General features: G+C 39.3%; 1 protein-coding gene and 1 non-coding gene across 11 annotated transcripts in view; both read right to left on the bottom strand.

Annotated features, from left to right (window-relative positions):
* HMGCS1 (3-hydroxy-3-methylglutaryl-CoA synthase 1) overlaps positions 1-27,998 on the bottom strand; it is a 70,082-nt gene that overhangs the window by 18,980 nt on the left and 23,104 nt on the right. For 2 of the 10 annotated variants that reach the window (XM_058308610.2, XM_058308629.2), the window contains one exon: positions 2,295-2,355. The exons of 2 other annotated variants lie outside the window; for them this stretch is intronic. In XM_058308610.2, coding sequence (XP_058164593.1) covers positions 2,295-2,355 — 61 coding nt within the window. Of the gene's footprint in view, positions 1-2,294; positions 2,356-7,126; positions 7,594-27,998 lie in introns of those variants that run through there. 6 more of the 10 variants (XM_058308621.2, XM_071208014.1, XM_058308638.2 and 3 more) reach the window with 6 other exon arrangements.
* LOC111759015 (U6 spliceosomal RNA) lies at positions 956-1,063 on the bottom strand. The gene has a single exon (XR_002793115.1). It is a non-coding gene; the product is annotated as a U6 spliceosomal RNA (small nuclear RNA).

Genomic DNA, 27,998 nt, shown 5'->3' on the forward strand with positions numbered 1-27,998 from the left:
TCTTCTGGATATATACCTAGCAAAAGGATTGCCTAGTCATATGGCAATTCCATAATTAGCTTCCTGAGGAACTTCCAAACTCTATTCCACAGCAGCTGAACAATTTTACTTTGCCACCAGCAATGAATGTTCCTATTTCTCCACATCTTTTCCAACACTTGTAGCTTTCTGTTTTTTAAATAATGGCCATTCTAGTAGGTGTGAAATGATATCTCATTGTGGTTTTGATTTACTTGCATATATATATGCAAGTTTTTTTTTTTTTTAAGGCGGTACCAGAGATTAAATCCATGACCTCGTACATGGGAATGGGAAGCAGGTGTTCATGAGAGTTGGTTTTCTCATTTGCTTGTTTGTTTTTGTTTTTGGGAGGTACCAGGATTGAACCTGGAACTTTGTACATGGGAAGCAAGTGCTCAAACACTTGAGTTACATCCACTCCCTGCATATATTTTTAATCTTCAGCTGATGAATAAGAGAGTATTTTATTATTCTTTATAGAGTATTGTATTGGAAAACAAAACAAAACAGGTGAAAAAGAGAAAGATTCTATATTCACAATATTATAATAAAATATTAAACTTTTCTTTTTAAATTCCTTTTTTTTTTAGGGAAGGTACAGTTTTATACAAAACTCTATAAACCTTCCAAAGTTTTTTGTTTTTGTTTTTTATTCATTTTTTTAAAAATATTACATTCAAAAAATATGAAGTCCCATTCAACCCCACTGCCCCCACCCCCACTCTCCCCACAGCAGCACTCTCTCCCATCATCATGACATATCCATTGCATTTGGTAAGTACATCTCTGGGCATCGCTGCATCTCATGGTCAATGGTCCACATCATAGCCCGTACTCTCCCACATTCCATCCAGTGGGCCCTGGTGGGATCTACAATGTTCCGTAATTGTCCTGAAGCACCACCCAGGACAACTCCAAGTCCCGAAAACGCCTCCAAAATATGGAACGCTTCACGAATTTGCATGTCATCCTTGCTGCAGGGGCCATGCTAATCTTCTCTGTATCGTTCCAATTTTAGTATATGTGCTGCCGAAGCTAGCACCAAAGGTATCTTTCAATAAGAAAGTATCAACAAACTAGGCTTTCTCCCTAAAGGGATGGTTCACTCCCTCTGGTGGACAAAAGGAGCTTCTTGTTCTGTTTCCAGAATTAGCACAGCAGCCTGATAAGGTAGTCCTTTGTTAGTGCTTTCTGAGTGCTTCCTGCCTAGGAGGACACAAAAGGAGCCAATATAATCCCCTAAGAATCTTTAAAATCTGTGAATGTAAGGGAACTGGAAACAAAAGATAAAAACAAGCAAAGCAAAAAAGAGGGTAGGAAATCAGCTGGAGAACTGATAGGAGAGCAGCCCTGACCTATCTCCTCAATGGCTGCTTTTGTGAGGAATACAAAATGAGTCCCCCAGACTATTATGCCGGCTTCCTAATTGGGTTCTCTGCCTCTACCCTCTCCCAAATGTTCTCCTCAATGTGTTTAGGGTCAGCCTCCTTGAACTATACAAGGAGCTACTGTAACAAGAACTGTGCCTTGTTCATCTTTGTATCCCGTTCCCTAGCCCAGAGGACGGCATGTGCTGAACATCCAATAAATGAAATCCTACTAGTCTTCTAATCTAATATCAGTAAAAACATGGGAAATCATAATACTGAAGCACAAAAAAGAAGAATCAGAAGAGATGCGCTCCATAAAAAAAGCAACTACAAATAATTAGGTTATTGGTTCAACACACTTGCAATTACCATCCAATCTCATTTAATTTTAAATATTCATCCATAGCCCAGATATGTCTCTTTTGAGACTGTCATTTAAAAAGACTATTGGCACACATGATTTTAACCTAAAAAGTAAAATGAATGTTTTCCTCTCCCTCCCACCTCCAAAACTTGCAAGATTTAAGGCTTCTTGGTATCTGACCATAAAGGTAGTTTGGGCTTTGCAGAAGTCTACTCGGAAACAATCTAAGATGCTTACTGGTGAATGTTTCTAAGCAGTTTATGTGGTCACATTTTACTATCTATTATTTTTCCTTTATGAGTCAACACTAAATTTTTATGTGTTTCTAGATTTTAAAGGGTAGTAAAAAAATGTATAAATAAGACAGTTTTTGAAGCATTATGGCATTAACTAATTTTTAAAGATAAGGCATAACTCTAAAAGGGGTTTTACGAATGGATGATGCATCCAAATGGTTATTTGCTCTAAGATAAAAATTAAAATTTCCCCTTCCATTAGAGAAGAGCATTTTCCTTTAGCAGCATGACAGGATGCCATACCTGTGTGAGGGATAAAGAACTGCAGTCTCCAGGTCTGTCACTCTGTTTCCTCCTTCAGGCACTAGGAATTTCAAATAAGAACTTTTAAAGTCATAAACCACCACGCAAATTCAAATAATATGACTCCAATTCAAAGTCAGTTAAAATAAAATATTTCCACATTTGCTTGTCCAATTACATTATGTACAGACTTTTACTTTTTCCGGGGGGTGGGGAGGGGTTGGGGAACAATATGTAAAGCTGACAAAACCTTTTTTTTCTTATTTTTATTAGCTCTCGTAGTAAGCGGTAGGTTCAGTCCTGGTACTTAACTATAATAAGAAGCTATATCACTGTTTAAGGCTTTAAATCAAGCACAGTGATGGGAAAGGTGTAGTCTTCTTTATAATTTTCTAATTTTGGAATTGGGGAAATACATGGGGAAAATATAACTAATATAACATAAATTACAATTAACAACAATTTTGAAATATTTTTGTAGCAAAAGCTAAGAAAAGTACTATATTAATGCTAAAGGTCAAAAAAAGAATATAGGGCTTGGTTTTGTGAGATATATGATTAAGCATTTATTTTCTCTTCTTCATTAACAAGGAGACCTTTATTATGTCATTAATCTGTGTTCATCTGTATACCTTTCTGAACACTAGTGGAACAAATGAGTTTGTTTTTGGGATTAGATGAGACAAAAGTGTCTGGGCAGAACATTTTAGAGTAATGCTTCTATAATTTGTTGAGCTACCTTTTTGTCTGTTATTTTATTTTTTGAATTTGAAATAAAGTTTGATTTTTTTAAAAAAAGAATTGGGGGAAAGAAAGAGAAATAAGTTGTACTGGCAAAGCTGGCAAATTTCTGGAATCAAGAGATCCACACATTCAAGAGCCTGTTCTGCACTTGGGAGTTTCTGGGTTCAGCAAATCAAGGTATCTCTTTGACCCTCTTGATTTCCTCAATTGTAAAATGGAGCTAATACCTCCCTATAGCTGGCTCATTGCAGAGATAAAAAGGTATATATGAATATGCTTTGGAATAATATAATTGGCAAATTTAGCATAGATCCTTGCCTGATTAACTGGAGACTACATTCTGGTGCTATTTACTTCTTTTTTGTGACTAGATCATTTGTGAGCTCTTCACAGCCTCAATTCCTTTTACTTCATCACCTGAGTTTATCAACCTCTCCTCAAAAACCGATAATTTAAAAACTCAGCAAATTATTTAAACAGTCTCAAGAGAATAAAGAGAAAATCCTGTTTTTGCCTCACCAGTGAGAAGTCCACTTCTCCATACTAAGACTATTAAAACAACTTATTATATTTCTTCTCAAAGTAATGCATGTATATGTACATTACTGACGTCAAGGAAAAATCTCCCAAACCTAATATCCCTATCAATATTCCCTCTTTCAATTTTGATTTTTTAAATTAGGGAGGGAGGTTTGAGGGGAGGGAGATTGAGGGAAGGAAGGGAAAGGGGGAAGGCATGGGTGCACTACAGCAAATACAAAAGAAACAGAAAAAAGATTCACAGAGGACTGCTGTGCTACTTAAGGATGACATCATCAAAGTCTACATGGTCACTAGTAAAAGAAGCTCTTAGGAGATAGGTCTGGACCTAGGAAAGGAAATGGAAACAGTGAATGCTATTTCAGGAAAAACGAACAGATCAGGATCGTGCCTGATCTTTTCCCATTCTCTACTGTAACTGTTGGGAGGGTTCTTTATTCTCACTAAACCAGTACTGCCAAAGCCTCAAGACTATCATCACCTTATTTCTAACATAAGATCTTTTCAGAGCAAGTGATAGAGCACCTAATGAATCCCAAGCTCCAGGGAGGCTACCATTAAGCTTGTTTAGAGACTACACCAAGAAATAAGGGTATTCCAGCTTGGCAAAGATTACAACCAAAGAATGATAAGCCTGCCTAAGGCCAACAGGTTCAGGCCAAGATGCTATTGCCAAAGCTCCTTCCCTAAATGGTATGTCTGGGCTCTTCTGGGGCTTATTCAATGTTTTGAATTCCTCCTTCTCATTCCCTCCTTAGTCATGATTCAAATGAGGGGTCACAGAAGTTCATCCAGTACACTGTGGTACATGACAAATGGTAAGAAGTTACCTGATGATTCTTTTCATTGTTACAGGAAAGAAATCCAGGAAATTGAGAATGAACTGGCAACCACCCCTTCTTAGGAGCAAGCAAGTGAAAACTTCTGTTCGGAAGGCCTTGCCATACCTGTACACTCTAGTCTAGTTCTCCACATAAAAAATGTGGAGGTCACTGCTTGTCTCCACCAAAGGGCCTGCATCTCTCTATCAGAGATTCTACTCATACTGCAGAGCCTTGATCTAAGTTACCTCTTCCAGGAAGGTTTCCTAGAGCAACCACACAAACTGATTTTTCTAATCAGGACCCTGTACTCCTATAGAAGGTGTGCCATACACACTGTAGTCTTCATATCCTACTAGTTTATGGGAACCAGTGATGGGCTTGTCTTCTTGTCTATATCTATACTAGATTCCTAGACTCTTGCTGGGAAGGGGCTAATTTTGTAGATATAACAACTATAGAACAAATCTGTTAGATTAAAGTACTTGTAGCAGCTCTCAACAGGAAATTGTTCTTTTTGCGATCACTTTTGAAATAAGCTGCAGGGTGGGGGAAGAGAAAGACAGAAAGAAAGAAAGAAAGAGAACATGTGGACACACTAGAGAAAAAAAAAAGAAATAGAAGAAAAAACATTCACAGAGGACTGCTGTGCTACTTAAGGATGACATGATCAATGTCCATCTCATCACTCATGAAAGAAGGTGCACCACGAAACACTGTCCCGGAGTTTAAGGAAATTGGCTCTGTACTGCTGCTGTTCAAGGTAATGGTTGATTTCAACTGTTCCAAGATTCTAAACTAAAACATTTAAGATGACCAAATGGAATCAGAAAAGGACATGCATACAACACTCACAACCACGAATGCTATAAAGATGGACTGAATTTTGACAGATTAGCATCTTCTCTAGTGTTCTAACTATGCTTACATAACAGACATTCAGTAAACAACCACCACCTGCCAGGCACTAGCGTGACTAGATTAAGAATCTAGTTCAGCACCATCCCATCAGATTAGGTCATATGTTTCTCAATCTTTTTAATCCATACCACCTTCTTGAGAAACTAAAATATCATACCTTTTTTGACATTGGTATTTTGGTAACCCACTATAAAACTCTAAGGCTGTATATTCCTTTTCCACTGAAATAATCAGATTCTGACACATGGCCCACAACCCCAACTGCAACCCTCCACATCCAATTCCACATCCATTGCATTATAGAAGATCTGACAAGGTTTTAAACAAACCTAGAGGACCCAGGAAACCTAAGTTACATCAACATCTAGTATTTGCATTAGAGAAAAGGTATATAAAGATCTAAGTCAAAAAAATCTCAAGACCACAGTTAAAGGAAGCACTCTGAGGATTATTTAAGATGACAACAAAATAAAAAAGGCCCACAATTAGCCTAAAAAATGATACTACTATGGCCCCAAACATAATATCCTTTTAACTTCTGAGAATTAGAGTTACTGACGACAATTAGAATTGAACTAGGGGAATAAAGGGCACACTTAAAACGTAAAGAGATCTACAAAGGTTAGACACAGAATGAAGTGTTTCCCCCTCCTACAAGGTAAGGTATCCCAGTCTTCTTTCTTCTCCACACATAACTAACTGAAATTTAAAAGTAATAATAATAATTTTGGTCAAAGAACGAACACAAGTTGCTTAGATGTCTCAAACTACAAAGAACCATTTAGCAGGTGGAAGTTAAGGACTTTCAGTCTGCCTTCCTTCTGAAAGAATTTGTGCATTAAAAGTCCAAAACCCATGTCAAAGGAAAAATCTGTTAACTACAGGAGCACTTCTCTTCATCTTGATTTTGTCACTTTATCTTGCCATTGTTTTTCATGATTCATCCCTGAAATAGAACAAGTGTTAGTTCTTTAAAGCAACAGCTAGAACACACCATCCAACTGCAGCAGGTTGGAAAGAGCATCAGGAAGGAGGAGCTACAGCAGAGGAGAGCAATGAAAGAAGACAGTGATGCCACCGCCACAGGACAAGCACTACAAGCAGGGCCAATCTCACATTACCCCTTCCCCAATTCCCTCCTCCAGGGCAGGTCAGAACAATCCTTTCTCTATCACTGGTCAAGGCAGGTCACAGGTTCTCAAAAATTTCTCCATATATTTGGTTTTGAAATGTCCTTGGCTTAATTCACAACCTGCTGTGTGCGTGAGGGCCCATGGGTGCCTGCTCACTACATCATTATATCTCGCGTCACGCTGGTCCTGAAGATATGGACAGAAGGAGATGAGGGGTTTCTAAACAAGCGAGAAACCTATGTTAAAAATAAATAAAAATTTTTAAAAAGGCATGGTATAAAAAAATATGGAGACAGGAAGGGGGGAGGGAGGAATCTGTGATATATGAAGCAAGCACAGACGGAAGCTGTCAAGAGCCCCACCACTCTGCCAAGTTTAAATCACGGTCGTCATGCTTTCTTCCACTTGAACCTAGGGAAGTGATACAGCTCTTTCCTTCCATCAACTCCCTACCTGTGGTGGCGCGAGGACACACCCCCTGCCAACCTACAAGCTTCCACCTAATAAAAGCCAGAGCCTTCCCATTCCTCGCGTCCATCCCTGATCCAGGACTCCGAGAATGTCCTGGCAGCCCAAATCCTTCCTCCTGTTCTGAGGCCTCCCAAATTCCCCTCCGGTCGTCAAAGTCACCTCCCTGGCACCTCCAACCACCCTGACCATATCTATTGAACACCTGGAATTCAACGCCCGTTCGCCTTCTCCCCTCGGCGACAGTGCCATCCTCCGACCCGCCACGGCAGCCCCAGGCCCCTGGCAGTGGAGACGCCACACGGCTCCAGCTCCGGGGGCCGGGTCGCCCGGGGCCAGGTCCATACCTCCGCCTGACCGGAGTTTGAGCTCTGTCGGGCCTAGTCAAGGACAACGCCTCCGCCCGGCCCTCAGCAGGCTCGCGGCGCTTCAGCAGCCCAGTTCCCTTCCCCGCGCGAGACACTCACCCAAACGTGACCGGGCGGTGGCCGACGAAAGTGAGCGAGCCGCCTCAGAACCGTACGCGGCGCCTCCCCTCAGCCACCAGTTTTATAGCCACCCACCGACGGGACTCCCGCACCGCCGGGAGCCCGTGGGAGGCGGGACAGAGGCTCCAGGAGCCAATAAAGGCCCGCAGAGTAGTCCGACAGTGCCCGCCCCCTAGCCCAGCTTCTCCCAATCAGAGAGAAGCTAGAGGCGGGTTTTCCCTCGTGGCTGGAAGGGCGGGGGAAGGGGCGGGGACAAAGTCGGAGGGCCGAGGAAGTGGGGTGAGAGAGTGACGAGAGTGGCCCGAGAGCCCGCCTGCCAATGACAGAGCGGCGAGAGGCAGCGATAGCCAACGGGAGCGGAGTGAGAGGTTCTCCGACCAATTGGAGCTCAGCGAGAGAGATGGAGCCAATGGGGCCTCCGCGTCCCACCGCTGGGGAGAGATGGTCAAATGTGCGAGGCGAGTTGGTCCCTGCTTAGGAGTTTGTCTTGTCGCCTAGCAACAGGCGCTAGGCTTCACCTGTAAGATTTCTGAAACTCTTCCTCTGAATGCAATCTGAACGTTTTCTAGTTTTCAGAGCAGCCTAATGCACCTGTATCACAAATTGGAGGCGAATACGTACCCCAGAATTTGTAAAACTGTAAATATTGTAAATACCAAAATTTGTCACTTCTGTTCAAAACAGCTTTGACTTTTAAAGGAGTCTGCCATTGGGGCAATTTCTTTCTAACTAACCCTAAAACAATATAGTTTGGGGTTAGACATCACTGAGGAGTGTGCGAGACATTGCATGAGCAGGGAAGTTGATCCTGAGTTCAAGGATTTCGCTAGGCCTTGCTCGCTGAGGAAAGGAACTCTCTTTGGCCATTTCCTCTCTGTATCTTACAAGTTTGACATGTGGTAAGTGGTAAGTGATTGGTTGTTGAAAGAAGGAAGGGGTCTGACAATTTGTCAGGAGAGTGAATACATAGGACAACGACTGCCTAGCTCCCCCTGAAAATTGAGAGGAGCAATTCAAGCTATAGGAAATTATTGAAACACTATTTGGGGGGATCCAGTGGAGGCCAATTATGGCCTTAAAATTACTCTGCCTCTGCCTGGTCTCCTCTTCAGATAGAGAAACCATAATATTTAGCTTTAGTGAGAGACGATGAGAGTTTCTGAGTTGTTTGTATCTCTCCCCATCTCAGTTTCATTATCACCCAGGAATGCTGATGAAAAGGGATCAATTGATAATTCTTGCATCGCCTATACCTGTTATGTGAAATTTATTATTCTCTATAGATGCTTAGTAAAGGACATTCTTAGCAGCAAAGTGGCAAAATATGTTGGAAATGATACCACTGTGAGGTGGTGACATAAATTACTCGGAAGAGAGGGTACCCCAAAATGGTTATCACTCTGCTATGCTATTGCCCATGACATTTATTCTCTTCCAGAACTGATGTTATTTGAGTAACAGGGTGATTAGGAGAAAGAGAGACATTGCCTGATTGTGACCACCAACACTTTTGAGGGGAAAATGAAAAATTCTTGGCAGATAAGAATGTGCTGAAAGGCAGTAGGGACACACACAAGAAAGAAGATACAGTTTTGCCCTTTGAAAGGGATAGCAAATAGTTCCAAATCCAGGAGTACAAAGTACGAAATAATTAGCCAGATAATTGTGAGGATGATCACTTTATACAACCAGAACCTCCTACAGAGGCTGTCTTTTTAAGAAAATTAATCTTCAACTAAGCACAGTGAGCATGGTTGTTGATTATTGGGAAGTCAAGCAATGGAGAGCAAAATGGGTTAGTAATCAGATACAGAACATCTCAATTGAATTTTAAAAAGAAGCCTCTGGGATTTTATGATTATAATAATAGATTATACCAGGCTACAGAAATATCTGTGGACCAAGAAATTGAGGGCAAAGTATACATATATTTAATAAGGAAGGGAATGCAAGTTTTTCTGAGCCATGATTTGATACAAGCACAGTGAAGCCAATATTTGAATGCACATTTAAGATATGTTAAAATAAGTATTTTATTATGTTGTTTCTAAAATTAAGGATAAGCATTATAGGCCAAGCACTATAGATGCTTCCACCAAGCACTATAGATGCTTCCATCAAGCTAGATATTATAGTGACCTACTTTGAAAGGAGCAAAACTTCTTAAAAGGCAGAAAGATATTATAATAACATTTTTAAATTATTCATTCATCCATTGAACAAATGTTTACTTTTTATCTGCTATTGTTATGTGGCAGGTATTGTGCTGGTCTTATGCTGTCCAATAAAATGAGCACTAGCTGAATTAGATTATTGAGCAATTGAAAGGTAGCTAGTCCAAATTGTGATGTGCTGTAAATGTAAAATACACACCAGATTTTGAAGACTTACTACAAAAGAAAGAATGTAAATATCTTGTTAATTAACTTTATATAGATTACATGTTTTAATGATATTTTTATTATAGTGCATTAAATAATATATTTAAAATTAATTTAACCTATTTCTTTTTGCTTTTTTAAAAATTAATGTGGTTACAAGAAAATTTAAAATTACATATGCATCTCTTATTTGTGGTTCCACTGGTGCTAGTCAAAGGCTTAGGCGCTGTTCTCAAAGAGCTTATAGTCTAAAGAAGAGAGGAGCAGGAAAGAGAAAAATAAATATAACAAGGGGCTGGGTTTCACACTACGACTCAAATGCAAAAAAGTAGAAAGTTACCATTCCTTATTTTTTTAGTAAAGAATCTGAACTTCCCAGTCTCTATGTCACTAGACAATGAGTAGGAGGGAGTGAGGTGGGAGATACCTTTTCAATTTGCCAATTGAACATATTTCCATCTCTTCTGGTTTAAACAGTTTTATTTTGCCTAACTATTTGGTCAACTCAAAGTTTTAATTCCCAGGCAGGGCTGTTTCTCCCAAGCCCTTCTACTTGACAAGATGGCATCTTGGTGCCCCAGGGATCTTACTTAGATTTTGTTGCATCACAAGTGAGGGCTCAGTTTTATTAATACATGTGAATTCCTGTACTTGCCTCTCTCTGCTGACCAGGACTCCACCTTTGCCCTCTCCAATGCTGCAAAATCCCAAATGTAGTATAATGAAAAACTTGGCTGGTCTTTGTCCCTAGTTCCTCGGAAGTAAGCTCTAAATGTATAACCTTTCCTATGATAGGAATATCCTTGTTTAAAAATGGGTCCTCCAGACCACTTCCTGATAGTTTACACATAAACAAGCTGAGAGGGTGGGACCAGCCATAATGTAGTCTTAGGGTATGGGGCTGGCCACACAGAAAGACCATCCACGTGATTAGGGGTTTGGGGCTTTGAACCACATCATGCCAGCCCAATCTCTCTCCAGGCTCCGGGAGTAGGGCTGGAGATTGGTTCAAACATATGGGCATTGATTCTATCAATCACGTCTATATAATGATACCCCATATAAACGTGAAGCTCAGAGAAACTTCCTTGATTGATAATATGCATCAATATGCCAGAGGGTGACGCATTCTGACTGCATATGGAAAGGACATGGAAGCTTGTTTTGAGACGCTTCCGAACCTCACCATTTATGTTCTTCTTTTGGTTTCTTATTTGTATCCTTTTACTATAGTAAAACTATGATCATAAGTAGAGCCTTTCAGGGAGTTCTGTGAGTCATTCCAGCAAATTATCAAATACAAGGGGCTATGCCCTAATTTGTAGCCAGGTGATCAGAAGTGTGGGTGGCCCTGGGGACTCTTGAACTTGAAGCTGGTGTTTTACTGCAGACAGTCCTATGGATTTCCCGTAACCTGTGGAGTCTGGCCTAATTCTTGGTTATCATCAGAATTGAATTGAGTTAATGCAGTATTCACATTTGGTGTCAGAAGCTGTTGGAGGTTGCAGAAGTTTTTCCTGCTTTTATACTAAGGCTCACCAGAGCTTTCATTTGTTCCTTTCCCAGTAGTCTGCCTTCAGCAGCCCTATGGCAGCCCTCAGCTACAGGTTCCCTAAGCCCCTTTTGCATCAAAACTCCTCAATCCTGCCAATCAGAATGTCAGCTTCCTCTCCTCTCCATGACATGCAGGGCTTCCATAATCCTTCCACATCATGTAGGAGCTGAGGGAGAGCCCTTTCCCTATCTGACTAAACAATGACACTTCTACTTTAGTGCTACATTCCAAGGCAGGCTCAGGGTTTCCAGAGAGATGTTCTCTCAACAGACCCATGAATGAGTTCCTATTGGAAAATGGCTTAAAAATCCTACTGATTACTAAATCTCTTCCCCAACTGGAATGATCACTACTATAAGAGGATGCTTGGAGGTATTTTTAAATAGCACAATTAGTAAATATAATTCAAGAGCTATACAAAGAGGCATGCCCAAAGGATGGTGGAAGTTTAAAGAAGTATCTAATCCAGCCTGGTGGTCAGGAAAGCCTTGGTATTTATTTATTTATCACATTTGAAAATCTTTACTGAGCGCTACCTCATGTCAGGTACTCTTCTAGGCTGAGGGTTTATATGTGGTAGACATACACAATTTCTGATGCAGTTGAGCTTAGTGGGGAGAGGCTGAATACCATGAAAGAAAACTAGTAAGTTGAGATGACCTCAGGTAGTGATAATCCTAAAAGAAAATAATGCAATGTAATGAGATAGAAAGTGCATGAGGTGGTTAGGAAAGACCTCTCTGAAATATTGAAAGTTAATCTGGTACTTGAAGGAAGAAAAGGAGCCAGTCTATAAATGTCTGGGAGCAGAGTGATGCAAGGGGTAGGGACCAGCAAGGGCCAAAGCCCTGAGACAGGAACAAGCTTAGCCTGTTAGAATAATAGGAAACAAAAGACGCCTGTGCCTGAGCTCAGTTTTGAAGGCCTAACAGGTGTTATCTGGGTTGTGGACCAGGGCACAGGAAGGGCAGGAGGGAGCTGGGGGTGCATTTCAGGAAAAGAATTCCATAGACTACACAAGGCAGGAACTGGAAATTTAATGGAGTATGATAAAGTAATCCTTAACAGTTCCAAGTGGAAGTTGTGGTAACAGTGAAACTGCCCTTGGGCTAGATTTTTCAGGTAAAAGGAATGTTAATGGAATAGCACAAAGTACTTTCTCTGTACTATTGGGAGAAAAGGAGTGAGTTCAATGGAGTGTCCTACCCACACTGTGATCCTGACAGTAATCTACCATCACTCATGAACATATGTAATAAGAGTTTACTGAACATCCACTATTTTCCAGAGATTGTAATAGGTGCCATATACATTATATCTCTCACCAACCCTACTGGGTAAACCCAAATTTACAAATGTGGAAATAGAAGTGCAGAGAGGTTAGAACACTTGCCCCACATTATTCAATGGCAAAGCAGCAAAGCTAAGAAACAAACCCAGGTTTTCTGATGTCAAATCCCATGTTCTGTCCACTATTCTATATATAAAAACACAGTTGTAAGGAGGGGATTGTGGGAAGATGGCCAAGTAGGAAGCTCCAGACTCAGTCCTGCCACCAGAACAACTATTAAACAGGCAGGAACTGTCTGAAACAACTATTTTTGAAATTCCAGAGACCAGAAGAACACTGTAGAGCACTGGGAAGAGGCTGATAAATTATGGTAAAGAGCAATAAATTGCTCTCGCCATGCAGTAGCTGGCAGTACCAATGCCCCATTCTTGTAGCAGGTCACCATGCATTCAGCCTCTAGCTAGCTCACTGGTGACAGAAAAGGACATAAATGGACTCTTCCAGAGGAGGGTGTGGCTGATCAGTGGTCAAGACTTTTCATTAGTGACTTCAGATCTTTGGGGGTCTAGCTCTGAGAGTGGCCATTGTTTCAACCTACCCCAGACAAAAGCTGAGGTAGAGGAGATTTAAAGGTGCTAGGTTTCCTCAGGGCTGTGGAGACAATAAGTTGAAGAGCTGCATTTGCTGGGGAGGCCAAGAAAACTCAGCTTGGAGGAGCCATGGAAAAAGCACTTGGTGCTCCCCCTCACCACTTCCACGGGGCACTGTGCAACTGGTATGTGCCCCTGCATGGACCCCCGGCCCTGTTGCAGCTGGGAAGGACTGAGTTAGGAAAGTCATCTCTGGCATGACCCTCCTCCCAGAATTTGCCATCTAGGCAAAAACAGCTATGAAAGGAGTGTAAGAAACTTAAAGACAGACAATCTAGGGTAAAATCATGTCAGTTACATAAACCAGGAAAGGAAGATTTGCCTCGTGGGAAACAGAGGGAACAACCAAACTTCTGTAAACAGGAAAACTCCAAACAACTAGTACATATAAAGCACTTCACAAAAACAGAATACGTATTCTTCTTGAGTGCACATGGCTCATTCTCCAGGATAGACCATATATGAAGTCACAACACAAGTCTCAACAAATTCAAGAATATTGAAATCATACAATGTATATCCTCAGACCTGTCATGCCCAGCCCCTTCCCAGCAAGAAAAAGCAATTAGATTAGAGAGTGGGCAAGGACAGGCATCTAATCAGCAGAATTCTAGCAACCTATAGAAGTCTCATAATGCCGGGGGAAAGGAGACAGATAGCTCTCTGAGAGTTGTTAACTTAAGAATATGATTTAGCTCAGTGAAAGAATTCCTACCTTTCATATATAAGTCCCCTGGTTCAATTCCTGGGTCTACCAAGATGGTGAATGATCTGGTTATCAGGCATCTAGCCTGATATATATATGTCAATAGACATTCATATTCATATATATATCATCTAGACATTTATTTTGTTTTAGGCTTTCTTGGATCTGTTTTGTTGTTGTTGTTGTCTTAATTTTTAAAATTTGAATTGCTAAAACCCAGTATATCACCTACAGAGGGCAGGCTGCAGGGTGACTGATTGATGAACACCAGCAGCCTGAGAAGCTCCTTAGGAGCTAAAGAGAAGGATGGTTTTCCTTGGTTGTTTTTTGTTGTTGTTGTTGCTGCTGTTTTGTTTCTTGTTTGTTGGGTTTCCCCTTTCTTTGTTCCCCCATTATGTTCTTTTAGTGATCTTTTTCTATGTATGTTATTTCTTTTCTTTCCTTTATTTTTTCTATCTCCTGTTTTCTGTTGTTTTGCATTCATTCCACCTCTTTTTTGTTTGGTCTTCAATTTTTAAAATTTTTATATTCTCTCTAACTCTTTTTTTCCCTCTGTTTTCTTTCCTTGCTTTTTTACCTTTTCTTTTCTTTTTTCTTTTATCTTTTCATCTCTTCTCATCACTCTGGACTTTTAAGTCATTCTATATATTTTCCTCTATTTTGTTTCTCATTTCATTTTTTCTATTTCACTTTTTTTTATCTTATTCCTCTGTACTTCATATGATTTTTTACTTTTGTTAATTATTTATTTTCCTAGGTCTTGTATGGCTCATCTTCTACATTTTAAAAATTATTCTTGTAGTATTCTTCTTCTTTTCCTATCTCTTTCCTTTTCTGTGGCCCTAATTTTTTTCCCAAGGGAACACAGACAACAGCAGGGAAAAAGAATAAGAGGAACAAAATGTCAAACTGAAAGCTTATGACACACAAAACAACAAGAAAATAAAACCCTAGAGTAGAAAGAGAAGATAACCAACTGAATAAACCTATCAAGATAAATAGATGCCAATGCACCAACAAAAAATCACAAGCCATACTAAGAAACAGGAAGACATGGCCCAGTTGATGAACAAACGGAGATGCAGAATGAGGAACAAATAATCAAGGATCCAAACAAATATAATGAATGAACTTAGTGAAGTGAAGGAAGAGATTAAGGATATTAAGAAGACCCTGGGAGAACATACCAAAGAAATTATAAACATACATAAAAAGATAATGGATATGATGGTGATGAATGGCACAGTGCAAGAAATAAAAAATACACTGGAAGCATATAACAGGCAGACAGGCAGAGGAAAGAATTACCAATATGGAAGACAGTACATCTGTAATCAGACAGATAATAGAACAGATAGATAAAAAGATAGAAAGAATCCAGCAGGGATTTAGGGACTTGAATGACAACATGAAATGCACAGACATGCATTATAGGCATCCCAGAGGAACAAGAGAAGGGAAAGGCGGCAGAAGGAGTTTTGGAGGAAATAATGGCTGAAAATTCCTAACTCTATTGAGGGATATGGACATACATGTCCAGGAAGTCCAGCACACCCCAAAGAATATAAATCCTAACAGCCTACCCCAAAACATATACTTGTCAAATTATCCAATGCTCAAAACAAAGAGACAATACTGAAAGCAGCAAGAAAAAAGAGATTCATCACATACAAAGGAAGGTCAATAAGATTAAGTGCTGCTTTCTCATCTGAAACCATGTAAGAAGGCAGTGGTATGACGTAGTTAAGGTGCTAAAAGAAAAAAAGCTTCCAGCCAAGAATTCTCTAACCAGCAAAGCTGGCATTCAAAACTGAGGGAGAGTTCAAAATATTCACAGATGAACAGAAGTTAAGAGAGTTGGTCAATAAGAAACCTGCCCTTCAATAAATACTAAAATGATTTCTTCAGGTTTAAAGGAAAAAAGAGGAAAGGAGAGAATAACTCTAAAAAGAGTGTAAGAATAGCTAAAAAGATAAAAAGATAAATAAAAATAACATGTGGCATACATAAGCGTAAAGAAAATATGGCTAATACAAGTAATTCCTTGATATTAATAACACTGAATGTTAATGACTTGACTTTACAATCAAGAAACACAGATCAGCAGAATGGATAAAGAAATATGACCCATCTATAATATATACTGTCCACAAGAAATTCCCCTTAGACCCAGAGTCACAACGAGGCTAAAAGTGAATGGTTGGAAAACCATTTTACATGCAAACAATAACCAAAAAAGGGTGGGAATAGCTATGCTAAAGTCAGACAGAATGGACTTTAAATGCAAAACTATTGTAAGAAACAAAGAAGGCCACTATGTATTAATAAAAGGGATAATCTATGAAGAAGAAAGAACAATAAAAAACATTTTAAAAATAATTTTGTTTGTTGTATTTTATTTTTTCCCTCCCCTTATCCCTTCCCTTCCTGACCTGCCATTTTTTTGCTTTCTGTGTCCATTTGCTGTGTGCTCTTCTCTAGTATTTCTCTTTTTATCTTCTCTTCTTGTTTTTCTCCTCCAGGATTCTGCAGGATTCGAGCCTGGGAACCTCTGATGTGGAGAGAGGTTCCCTGTCACTTGTGCCACCTCACTTTCTGGTTCCTGTTGTGCCTTGCCTTGACTCTCCCCTTTGTCTCTCTTTTTTGCTGCATGACTCACTTGCATGGGCTCTGCCTTGCCACGTGGGCACTTGGCTCACCTGCATGGGCACTCACACGGGCACTTGGCTCACCACATGGGCACACTTTTTTTTTTTTTACCAGGAGGCTTCAGGGATTGAACCCAGGTCCTCCCATATGGCAGGTGAAAGCCCAATCACTTGAGCCACATCCACTTCCCTTTCATACACATTTATGCACCTAAACAGGACACTTCAAAATACATGGGACAAATATTGGAAAAGCTAAGTGGAGAAGTAGATGCCTCTACAATTGTAGTCAATTGTAGTGGGAGACTTTAATACCCCATCATGACTATAGCAGTTTGATATAGTTATGAATCCCAAAAATAGATATTGGATTATGTTTGTAATCTGGCCTATTACTGGGTATGATTGAGTTATGATTAGGGCTTTGACTGGACTATGTCATTAGGCATGGCAAAGGACAGAGTTGGAGATTTTCATGCAAGGGTTTTCTGATGTTGGGGTTTTTGATGTTGGAATTTGATGCTGAAACTTTAAGCTAGAGCCCTGGGAAGTAAGCACACAGAAGAAAGAGAAGCAAGACCCAGGAAGAGAGGAAGCCTGAACCCAGAACCCTCGCAGATGTTGGCAGTCATCTTGCTCCAACACATGAAGATAGACTTTGGTGAGGGAAGTAACCTATGCTTTGTGACCTAGTATCTGTAAGCTCCTACCCCAAATAAATACCCTTTACAAAAACCAACAAATTTCTGGTATTTTGCATGAGCACCCCTTTGGCTGACTAATACAATGACCATTAGACAGAATATCTTGACAGAGACTCAAAAAGGAACAAAACCCTTGAATAGTACATCAAAGGATCTGGACCTAATAGACATATACAGAATATTACACTCAAATACAACAGATATACATTCTTCTCAAATGCACATGTATCATTCTCCAGGATAAACCACATGCTAAACCACAGAACAAATTTCTTTTTTTTTTTTTAAGGTATTTTTTTTCTCTCCCCGTCTCCTGGCCCAGTTGCCTGTTCTCTGTGTCCATTTGCTGTGTGTTCCTCTGTGTCCACTTGCATTCTTGTCAATGGCACCAGGAATCTGTGTCTCTTTTTGTTGTGTCATCTTGCTGCGTCAGCTCTCCGTGTGTGCAGTGCCACTCCTGGGCAGGCTGAGCTTTTTTTGTGTGGCTTTCCTTGTGCGGTGCACTCCTTGAGCATGGGGCTCCCCTACATGGGTGACACCCCTGCATGGCACGGCACTCCTTGCATGCATCAGCACTCTACATGGGCCAGCTCACCACATGAGTCAGTAGGCTCTGGGTTTGAACTCTGGACCTCCCATACAGTAGGTGGACGCTCTATCAGTTAAGCCAAATCTTCTTCCTAGAACAACTTTCAATGACTTCAGAAAGGTTGAAATTATAAAAATTTCTCTAACAACAATGGAATGAAGCTGGAAATAAGTAAGGGGCAGAAAGCAGATTACACACAAAGGTATGGAAGTTAAACAGCATGCTCTTAGACAGTCAGTGGGTCAAGGAGGAAATCTCAAAACAAAAGAGTAACTACCTTGAAATGAATGACAATGACAACACAATGTATCTAAACCTATGGAGGCAGTAAAAGCTGTACTAAGAGATAAAGTCATAGCCATAAATGCCTATATAAAAAAAAAAGAAAGAGTTAAATCAAAGATCTAACTGCACACCTGGAGGAACAAAGAAAAGAACAACAAACCCCAAAGCAAGTAGAAAGAAGGAAATAACAAAGATTAGAGCAGAGTTAAATGAAATTAAACATAAGAAAGCACTAGGGGAAGCAGATGTGGCTCAAATGATTGGGTTTCTGTCGACCATATGGGAGGACCTGGGTTTGATCCCCAGGGCCTCCTGGTAAAGGAGTGCCCACATGGTGAGCCAGGCCTACATGGTGGGCCAGGCCCATGCAGTGGACCACACAGCAAGACAACAATGCAACAAAAGAGAGACGAAGGGGAGAGTCAACAGAAACCAGGAACTGAGGTCACACAAGTGACAGGGAACCTCTCTCCATATCAAAGGTCCCTGGGATCAAATCCTGGTGAATCCTAGAGGAGAAAATGAGAAGACAAAAAGAAGACACAGAAGATCACACAGCAAATGGACACAAAGAGAAAAATAGCAGGGTCAGAGGGAGAGAAAGAAAGATAAATAAATAAATAAATAAAAGCACTAGAAAAAATAAAACCAACAGATTGTTCTTTGAGAAGATTAATAAAATTGACAAACCCTTAGCTAGACTAACAAAGAAAAAAAGAGAGAAGATGCAAATACATAAAAAGAAATGAGGAAACAGACATTACCACTGACCCCACTGAAATAAAGAGTATCATAAGAGGATACTTTGAAAAATTGTATGCCAGCAAGATGGATAATTTATAGGAAATGGACAAATTTCTAGAAACACACAAGCAGCCTACACTGATGAAAGAAGAAACTGATGAACTCTACAGACCAAAAACCTCCCAACTAAGAAGAGCCTAGAACCAAATGGCTTCACAGGTGAATTCTACCAAACATTCTGGAAAGAACTAACACCAATCCTGCTTAAACTCTTCCAAAAAATAGAAGTGAAGGGAACATTGCCTAACTCATTCTATGATGCCAATATCACCCTAATGCCAAAACCAAAGACACCACAATCTCTCTAATGAACCTAGATGCTAAAATCCTCAACAAAATACTTGCTAATCATATTCAACAACACATCAAACGAATTTTACCCCATGACCAAGTGTGCTTCATCCCTGGGATGCAAGGATGGTTCAACATAAGAAAATCAATCAATGTAATACACGAGATAAGCAGATCAAAAGAAAAAAAAAACACATGATAATTTTTATAGGTGCAGAAAAAGCATTTGACAAAATACAGCACCTTTTCCTGATAAAAACACCTCAAAAGATAGGAATAGAAGGAAACTTCCTCAACATAATAAAGGGTATAAATGAAAAAAACCACAGCTAACATATTCAACAATGAAATCCTAAAAGCCTTCCTTCTAAGATCTGGAACAAGACAAGAATGCCTACTGTCACCACTCTTATTTAATATTGTGTTACTTGCTTGAACACTTAGGCAAGAAAAATATATAAAAGGGATTCAAATCAGAAAGAAGGAAAATTTTTACTATTTGCAGATAACATGATCCCATATCTCGAAAGCCCTGCAAAATCTACAACAAAGCTTCTAGAGCTTATAAGTGAGTTCAGTAAATTGGCAGGTTATAAGATTAATGTACAAAAATCAGTAGCATTCTGTATATAAATAATGAGCAATCTGAGGAGGAAATCAAGAAAAAAATCCCATTTACAATAGCAACTATAATAAAAGAATCAAATACCTAGGAATAAATTTAACTAAAAATGTAAATGCCTTGTACACACAAAACTACACAATACTGTTAAAAGGAAATCAAAGAAGACCTAAATAAATGGAAGAGTATTCTTTGTTTATGGATAGGAAGAATAAACATCATTAAGATGTCTATCCTACCCAAACTGATTTATAGATTTAATGCAATCCCAATAAAAACACCTCACCAATTTTTACTGAATTGGAAAAGCTAACTATGAAATTTACCTGTAAGAACAAGAGACCCCAAATAGCCAAAGACACATTGAAAAAGAAAAATGAAATCAGAGGAATCACACTACCTGACTTTATTTTTTTTAAAAGATCTCATTTATTTCTCCCCCCTCCCTCCATTGTCTGCTCTCTGTGTCCATTCACTGTGTGTTCTTCTGTGTCTGCTTGTATTCTATTAGGTGGCACCAGGAACTGATCCTGGGATCTTCCAGAGTGGGAGAGAGGTGATCATTTTCTCATGCCACCTCAGCTCCCTGGTCTGCTGCATCTCTTATTACCTCTCCTTTGTATCTCTTTTTGTTGCATCATCTTGCTGTGCCAGCACTCCACATGGGTCAGCATTATTGTATGGGGCAGCTCTCCTGTGCGGGGCAGCACACTCTGCGTGGGCCAGTTCACCATATGGGCCAGCTTACCTTCATCAGTTGGCCCTGAGTATTGAACCCTGGACCTACTATATGGTAGACAAAAGCCCAATTGCTTGAGCCACATCTGCTTTCCACTACCTGACTTCAAAACACACTATAAAGCTACAGTAGTCAAAACTGTACAGTATTTGCACAAGGATAGACTTACTGACAAATGGAACCAAACTGAGAGTTCCGATATAGATTCTCACATATACATTGAACTGAAATTTGACAAGGCCACCAAGCCTATTCAACTGGGAGAGAATGGCCTCTTCAACAAATGGTGCTTGGAGAACTGGGTACCCATATTCAAAAGAATGAGAGAAGAACACCATCTCAAACCTTAAACAAAAATTAACTCAAGATGGATCAAAGATCTAAATATAAGAGGCAAGACCATAAAGATCTTGGAAGATCAGGTAGGGAAGCATCTATGAGATCTGTATTAGGAAATGATTTCATGATATATCATCTTATATACATTAGACTGGCAGCTATTAAAAAAAAAAACAGGACTACAAATGTTGCAGAAGATGTGGAGGAATGGGAACACTTATCCACCACTGGTGGAAATGTAGAATGGTGCAGCCATTGTGGAGGACAGTTTGGCAGTGCCTCAGGAAGCTAACTATAGAACTGCCATATGATCCAGCAATCCTACTGCTGAGAATATACCCAGAAGAATTGAAGCAGAGACACGAACAAATATATAGACACCAATGTTCATAGTGGCATTATTCGCTATTGCCCAAACTTGGAAACAACTCAAATGTCCATCAACAGATGACTGGATCAATAAATTGTGATATACATACAATGCAATATTACTCAGTTGTAAGAAGGAATGCAGTATTAACACATGGGATAAAACATGGATGAATCTTGAAGACTTTATGTTGAGTGAAGCAAAGCAGGCACTGAAAAATTTTACACGACCTCACTGATATGAATTAAGCAAATTGAGTATCACAGAGCTGGAGGCTGGAAGCTAGGTTTACAGGAGACAGAAAGGGAGAAGAAGGTTTTGAGACAAGGCCCATATGGGTAAAATCTAAGATAAGGTGGAAGTGTGTAGTTGTGCAGTGGAGGGGCATGACAGTGATACAGTGATACTATTGGGTATGTATGTGGTTGAAACTACAACATTGGGAATGTTTTTTTAAAATGTTCTTTTATGGCAGGGGAGGGTAACTGATTTAGGGTGCTGGATGTGGGGGGCATTTGGGACAGGGAGCACCTAGGGAGTGTGTGAGTGTTCATGTTGTAATAGTTTGTTGTATCAGTGGGTAGAGATCTACATAATGAGAGAGAAAGTGTTGGACTCCCATCTGGGGAGTCCTGCTATGTTCTCAAATAGAGGGGTGTGAGTCGCTCAAGAGCATAGGCAGTGCCTAATAGGGGAGGACAGGCCAGTATGTTAAGCTCTCAATATTGTTGCAAGTAACTATGAATCTTGTTCTTCAAGGAGTGAAGCTTGGTGGTTACCATGGGTCCCAAGGCAGGGGAGGGTGGTGGTGGGAGGAATAGAATAAATGGAACATGGGGCATTTTGGGGGGCAATGGAAGAATTCTAAATAATCTTGCAAAGATGGATACAGGCCATGTTAAATTTCATCAAAATTTATAAAAGCATATAGTCCAAAATGTAAACTATAATTAAAATTGTGACCATGGTTAGTACCAATGTTTCAGTATTTATGCATCTATTATAACAAATGTACCATCACATATAAAATGTTACTAATAGGGGAAAAGGGAACATGGGGAGGATGTTGGGTATATGGGAATCCCCTACATTCTGTACATGACTTTTCTGTAACCTAAAGCTTCTTTGAAGATAAAATGAAAAAAAAAAAAAAAAAGACACTGGGAGAATAAACAGAAGGAAATATCACTGTACATTCAAGATAACAGATCTTACAGTGATGAAAGACATGCCAAACATTTTCTTAATTTCATATTTTAATCATTTTTTATTATTTCAAATTTTTAAATTTTTTGTATTTTGTTATTTTAAAACTATGATTATTATTCATTTTCTTATTAATAGTAGTTGATTATTTTCTTAGCTTCATGTTTTTAAAAGTTCTGGATCACAGAAGGGTTACAACTGTGGCAAGGGAGGATCATTGGTGTAGAGTGTTGGTGATGGGGATGCATGAGAGGAGTTTCACCTGGATCACACCTATAAAGCATATAAATGTGTTCAAGTGTTCATGGGGTATTGTCACAGTGGGTGGAGTTTCACACAATAACAAAAAGAATATTGAATTCCCATCCTGGAGAGCTCTAGAGTGGTAACATTCTCTAATGGGACAGCAAGAATCCCCCAAGTACAGGGACAGTGACTAGTGAAGGAGGATGGACCATTGATGGGCCCTTGATATTGATGAATGTGCTTATGAACCTTTACTTTTGAAATTGAAACTTAACCTAGTATTATAGGGTAACTAAGAGTTACCTCCTGAGACCCTCCCTGTTGGTCAAATGTGGCCTCTCTCTAAGCTGAACTCAGTCTATAAATGCATTACTTTTCCCACAGTGTGGGACATGATTCCAGGGACGAGCCTCCCTGGCACTGAGGGATTACTACCAAGTACCAACTAGCAATGCAACCGGAAAAATATGTTTACCAAAGGGAGAAAGGGTAAAGACAATTGAGTTCATATAACTAAGAGAATTCAAAATGAGTTGGTAGGTCATCTCTGAAGTTACGCTTACTTGCATTTCAGCAGGATGTCATTGACTGCCAAAGTAAATATTGCCACAAATAGTGGAGACATCCAGACACTATAAGCAGGGCAGACAGCTCAGGAGTGTGGTGCCCTGTCAGTGGGCGCTACTTGGGAATTTTTGCCCCCAGTGACATAGTTGGGCTCTGTTGTAGTTTCCCTATGCATGGCTCTTCTGCCCCTTCTTTTTGAACCTACAGTTAGTACAAGAGTTGATAGGTATATGTCCAAGATACTTAAATCTTCAGTCTGCCCATGTGCTAACTGGGCCCTGAACCTCAGCACAGTTGCAACACCTACTCTCCAGTTCATTGGACTCACCCAGGAATACTAACAAGGAGATGATGATGAACAACAACCATCCCAAGTGTGATGGTTAGGCTATTGTGTCAACTCGGCCAGGTAATTTTGCCCAGTTGTTTGGTCAAGCAAGCACTGGGCTAACTGTAATATAAGGGTATTTATGGACTTCAGTCACCATTGACTTTACTGCAGTGGTAAATCATAGATAGCTGCTTACAATTACATCAACCAGGGAGATTGCCATCAGCAATGAGTGACACTTAACCTAGTCAGTTGAATACCTTAAAAGGGGAAGTGATTCCAGTATTGAGAGAGAATTTCCCAGCTCGTCTTTAGACAGCCAACGTCTCCTGGAACTTGTCAAGAACCCTCATCGGATTTTCATTGGAGCCTCTGGTTGCAGCCTGCCTGCAGAACCTGGACTTGTGCATCCCCACAGCCATGTGAGAGACTCTTATAAAATGGCATACTATTGACAGATATCTCTTGTTGATTCTGTTTCCCTAGAGAACCTTGACTAATACACCAAGGAACAGAGAGAGTCTGCAACTGTAAGCAAGATAGGCCCATCCATCTGTTCAATGGAATCTAAGCCTCCTCTCAATTAGAGGTAGAGTGGGTATCATCATCCCAGAATGCTCAGGATTGGGGAATGAGCGATGGACTAGAGCAGACTTATTGATACTCTAGTATGGACTTATTGTAATTCTAGCAATGGAAGAACATTTACATTGCTGTGGAGGCAGTGGCCACTTGAGGTTCTGAGGAGAGGGAGAGGGAAAAACATATGTAATATGGAGACATTTTCAGGACTTGGAAATTGTCCTGACTGACATTGCAATGACAGATATAAGCCATTATATAGCTTGTCATAACTTACAAAATTGTGCAAGAGAGAGTGTAAACTACAATATAATCTATAATCCATGCTTAGTGGCAATGCTCCAAAATGTGTTCATAAATTGTAAAAACTGTACCACAGTAATGAAGGATGTTGTTAATGTGGGAAAATGTGGGAGGGGTTGACAGAGGGGCATTTGGGAATCCTCTATATTTTTAATGTAACATTTATGTAATCTAAGTATATACTTTTTAAAATTAAAAAATATATTAAAATAAATTTTAAAAATAAAAATGCACGTGGTACCTAAAGTGACTCAAGAAGAAACAGAAGAACTCAACATACTAGTACAAAAAGTGAATCAGTAATTAAAAACTTACCAACAAAGAAAAGCCCAGGACCACAAGACTTCACAAGGGAATGTTAACAAACATTCTAAGAAGAACTAACTCCAATTCTGTTCAAACTTTTCCAAATAAATGAAGAGGAGGGAACATGAACACACCCTGATTCATTCTACAAGGCCAGCATCACCATCATCCCAAAGTCAGATAAAATACCACAAGAAAAGACTACAGATCAAAATCTCTTATGCATATAGATGCAAAAATCCTCAACAAAATATGAGCAAACCAAATCTTACAGTATATTAAAAGAATTATATACATGATCAAGTGCAATTTATTCCTGGTTTGCAAGTGTAGTTCAATATAGGCAAATCAATTAATGTAATATACCACATTATTGGAATGAAGGAAAAAAAGGATCACCTCAGTTGATGCAGAAAAGGCATTTGACGAAATCCAGGACCTTCTTGACAAAAAACACTTAGAACACTAGGAGTAGCATGATAGCATAATTTATCCTCAGTATAATAAATAGCATATATGAAAATCCACAACTAATATCATGGTGAAAGACTGAAGCTTTCCCTCTAAGATCTGAAAGAAGACCAGGATGCCCACTGTTACTACTGTTCTTCAAAACTGTACTGGAAAGTCTTGCCAGAGCAATTAGGCAAGAAAAAGAAACAAAAGGCACCTAAATAGGAAAGGAAGAAGGAAAACTTTCCCTATTTGCAAATGACATGATTCTATATACAAAAACAAAACAACAACAACAAAAAAAAAACCACAAAATTTCCACAACAAAGCAAGCACCTTGATCTAATAAACAAATTCAGCAAAATGGCAAGGCACAAGATCAACAATCACAAACCAGTAGTGTTTCTATACACAAGCAATTAAAAATCAAAAGGAGCAATCAAGAAAAAAATTCCATCCACAATAGCAACTGAAAGAATCAAATATCTAGGTATAAACCTAATCAAGGATGTAAAGGACTTGTACATAGAAAACTACAAAACATTGCTGAAAGAAATCAAAGGTCTAAATAAATGGAAGGACATTCTGTGTTCATGGATTAAAAGACTAAATGTTAAGATGTTAACCTTACCCAAAGCAATTTATAGGTTCAATGCAATCACAATAAAGATTCCAACAGACTTCTTTGCAGAAATTGAAAAGTCAATCATTAAATTTATCTGGGAGGGTAAGGGGCCCTGAATAGCTAAAGCCATCTTTTTTTTTTTTAAGCTTTTTTTATTTTTTGACCCATCGTTAACACAATCTATAACAAAAACATAGAGCATATTAGCACATACAATATAATCAGACTAGTAAACAGAAAACAATACAGAATGGTTCTTTGACCCACTATACTTTCTAGAGCAACAAAACTCATAAATTCACTTACCAAGTCCAGAAATAATGACTTCTAAAGTCTTGAATATCAACTAAGACAAACTATGCCAATTATGATTTCTCACATGTACCTGGACAGCACAAAGATAAAGCTTTGAATGTGATAATTTTTAAATTTATAGTTATTTTAAAATTTCTTAGAACAAAAACTACAAAAAAGAATAAACAACAAGCCAATGATTTAAGAGTGAAACTTTAGAAAGTATTATACATATCTGAATATACATAAACATGATTATATACATATATGAAACTGCAACTTTATGGCATTCTAAATAACTCAATTAGGTACATTTTTGGCATTTAAACAAAGATCAGATCAACTGAATAGCTATAGCCATCTTGAAAAAGAAGAATGAAGTTGGAGGACTCATACTTCCTGATCTTAAAATTTACTACAAAGCCACAGTAATCAAAACAGCATGGTGGGAAACGGACTTTGGCCCAGTGGTTAGGGCGTCCGTCTACCACATGGGAGGCCCGCGGTTCAAACCCCAGGCCTCCTTGACCCGTGTGGAGCTGGCCCATGCGCAGTGCTGATGCGCGCAAGGAGTGCCGCACCACGCAGGGTGTCCCCCGCGTAGGGGAGCCCCACGCGCAAGGAGTGCACCCATAAGGAGAGCCGCCCAGCGTGAAGGAGGGAGCAGCCTGCCCAGGAATGGCGCCGCCCACACTTCCCGTGCCGCTGACGACAACAGAAGCGGACAAAGAAACAAGAAACAAGACGCAGCAAAAAGACACAGAAAACAGACAACCGGGGGAGGGGAGGGGAATTAAATAAATAAATAAAAATCTTAAAAAAAAAAAAAAAAAAAAAAACAGCATGGTATTGGCACAAGGACAGATACATAGACCAATGGAATCGAAGTGAGGGCTCAGAAATCAACCCTTACTTTTTAGCCCAACTGATTTTTGATAAGGTCACAAATACCAGTGGAAAAGAACAACGTCTTTAACAAATTGTGTTGGGAAAAACTGGATATCCACTTGAAAAAAGAAAAGGAAGACCCTTTGTGTAAAAATCAACTCAAAGTAGATCAAAGATAATTTGATATGTGAGGAATTTCTTTGTTTTTCTGTTTCTTATTTATTATTATTATTGAAATAATGAAAATGTTCGAATAATGATTGAAATGATGAACGCACAACTTTATATTAATCAAATACCATTGATTGTACACTTTGAATGAATTGTATGCTTTATTATTATGTATCAATAATATTGATTTGATTCATTAAAAAAAATGAATCAAAGACCTAAATATAAGAGCCAGAACTATCAAACTCCTAGAAGAAAACATAAGGAAGCATCTTCAGGACCTCGTGTCAAACAATGGTTTCTTAGACTTTACACTCAAAGCCCAAGCAACAAAAGAAGAATAGATAAATTGGACTTCATAAAAATTAAAAACTTTTGCATCTCAAAGGAATTTATCATGATAATAAAACAATGTCCTATGCAATGGGAGAAAATATTTGGAAACCACATATCCAGTAAAGGTTTAATATCCAGAATATATTTTTTAAAATCCTTCAACTTAATAACAAAAAGACAAACAATCCAATTAAAAGTGGGCAAAAGACTTGAATAGACAACCCTCCAAAAAAGTTATACAAATGGCCTGAAAGCCCACATCATTAGCCATCAGGGAAATGCAAATCAAAACCAACAATGAGTTACC

The sequence above is a fragment of the Dasypus novemcinctus genome, chromosome 2, assembly GCF_030445035.2.
Source record: "Dasypus novemcinctus isolate mDasNov1 chromosome 2, mDasNov1.1.hap2, whole genome shotgun sequence".
Classification (NCBI taxonomy): Eukaryota; Metazoa; Chordata; class Mammalia; order Cingulata; family Dasypodidae; genus Dasypus; species Dasypus novemcinctus.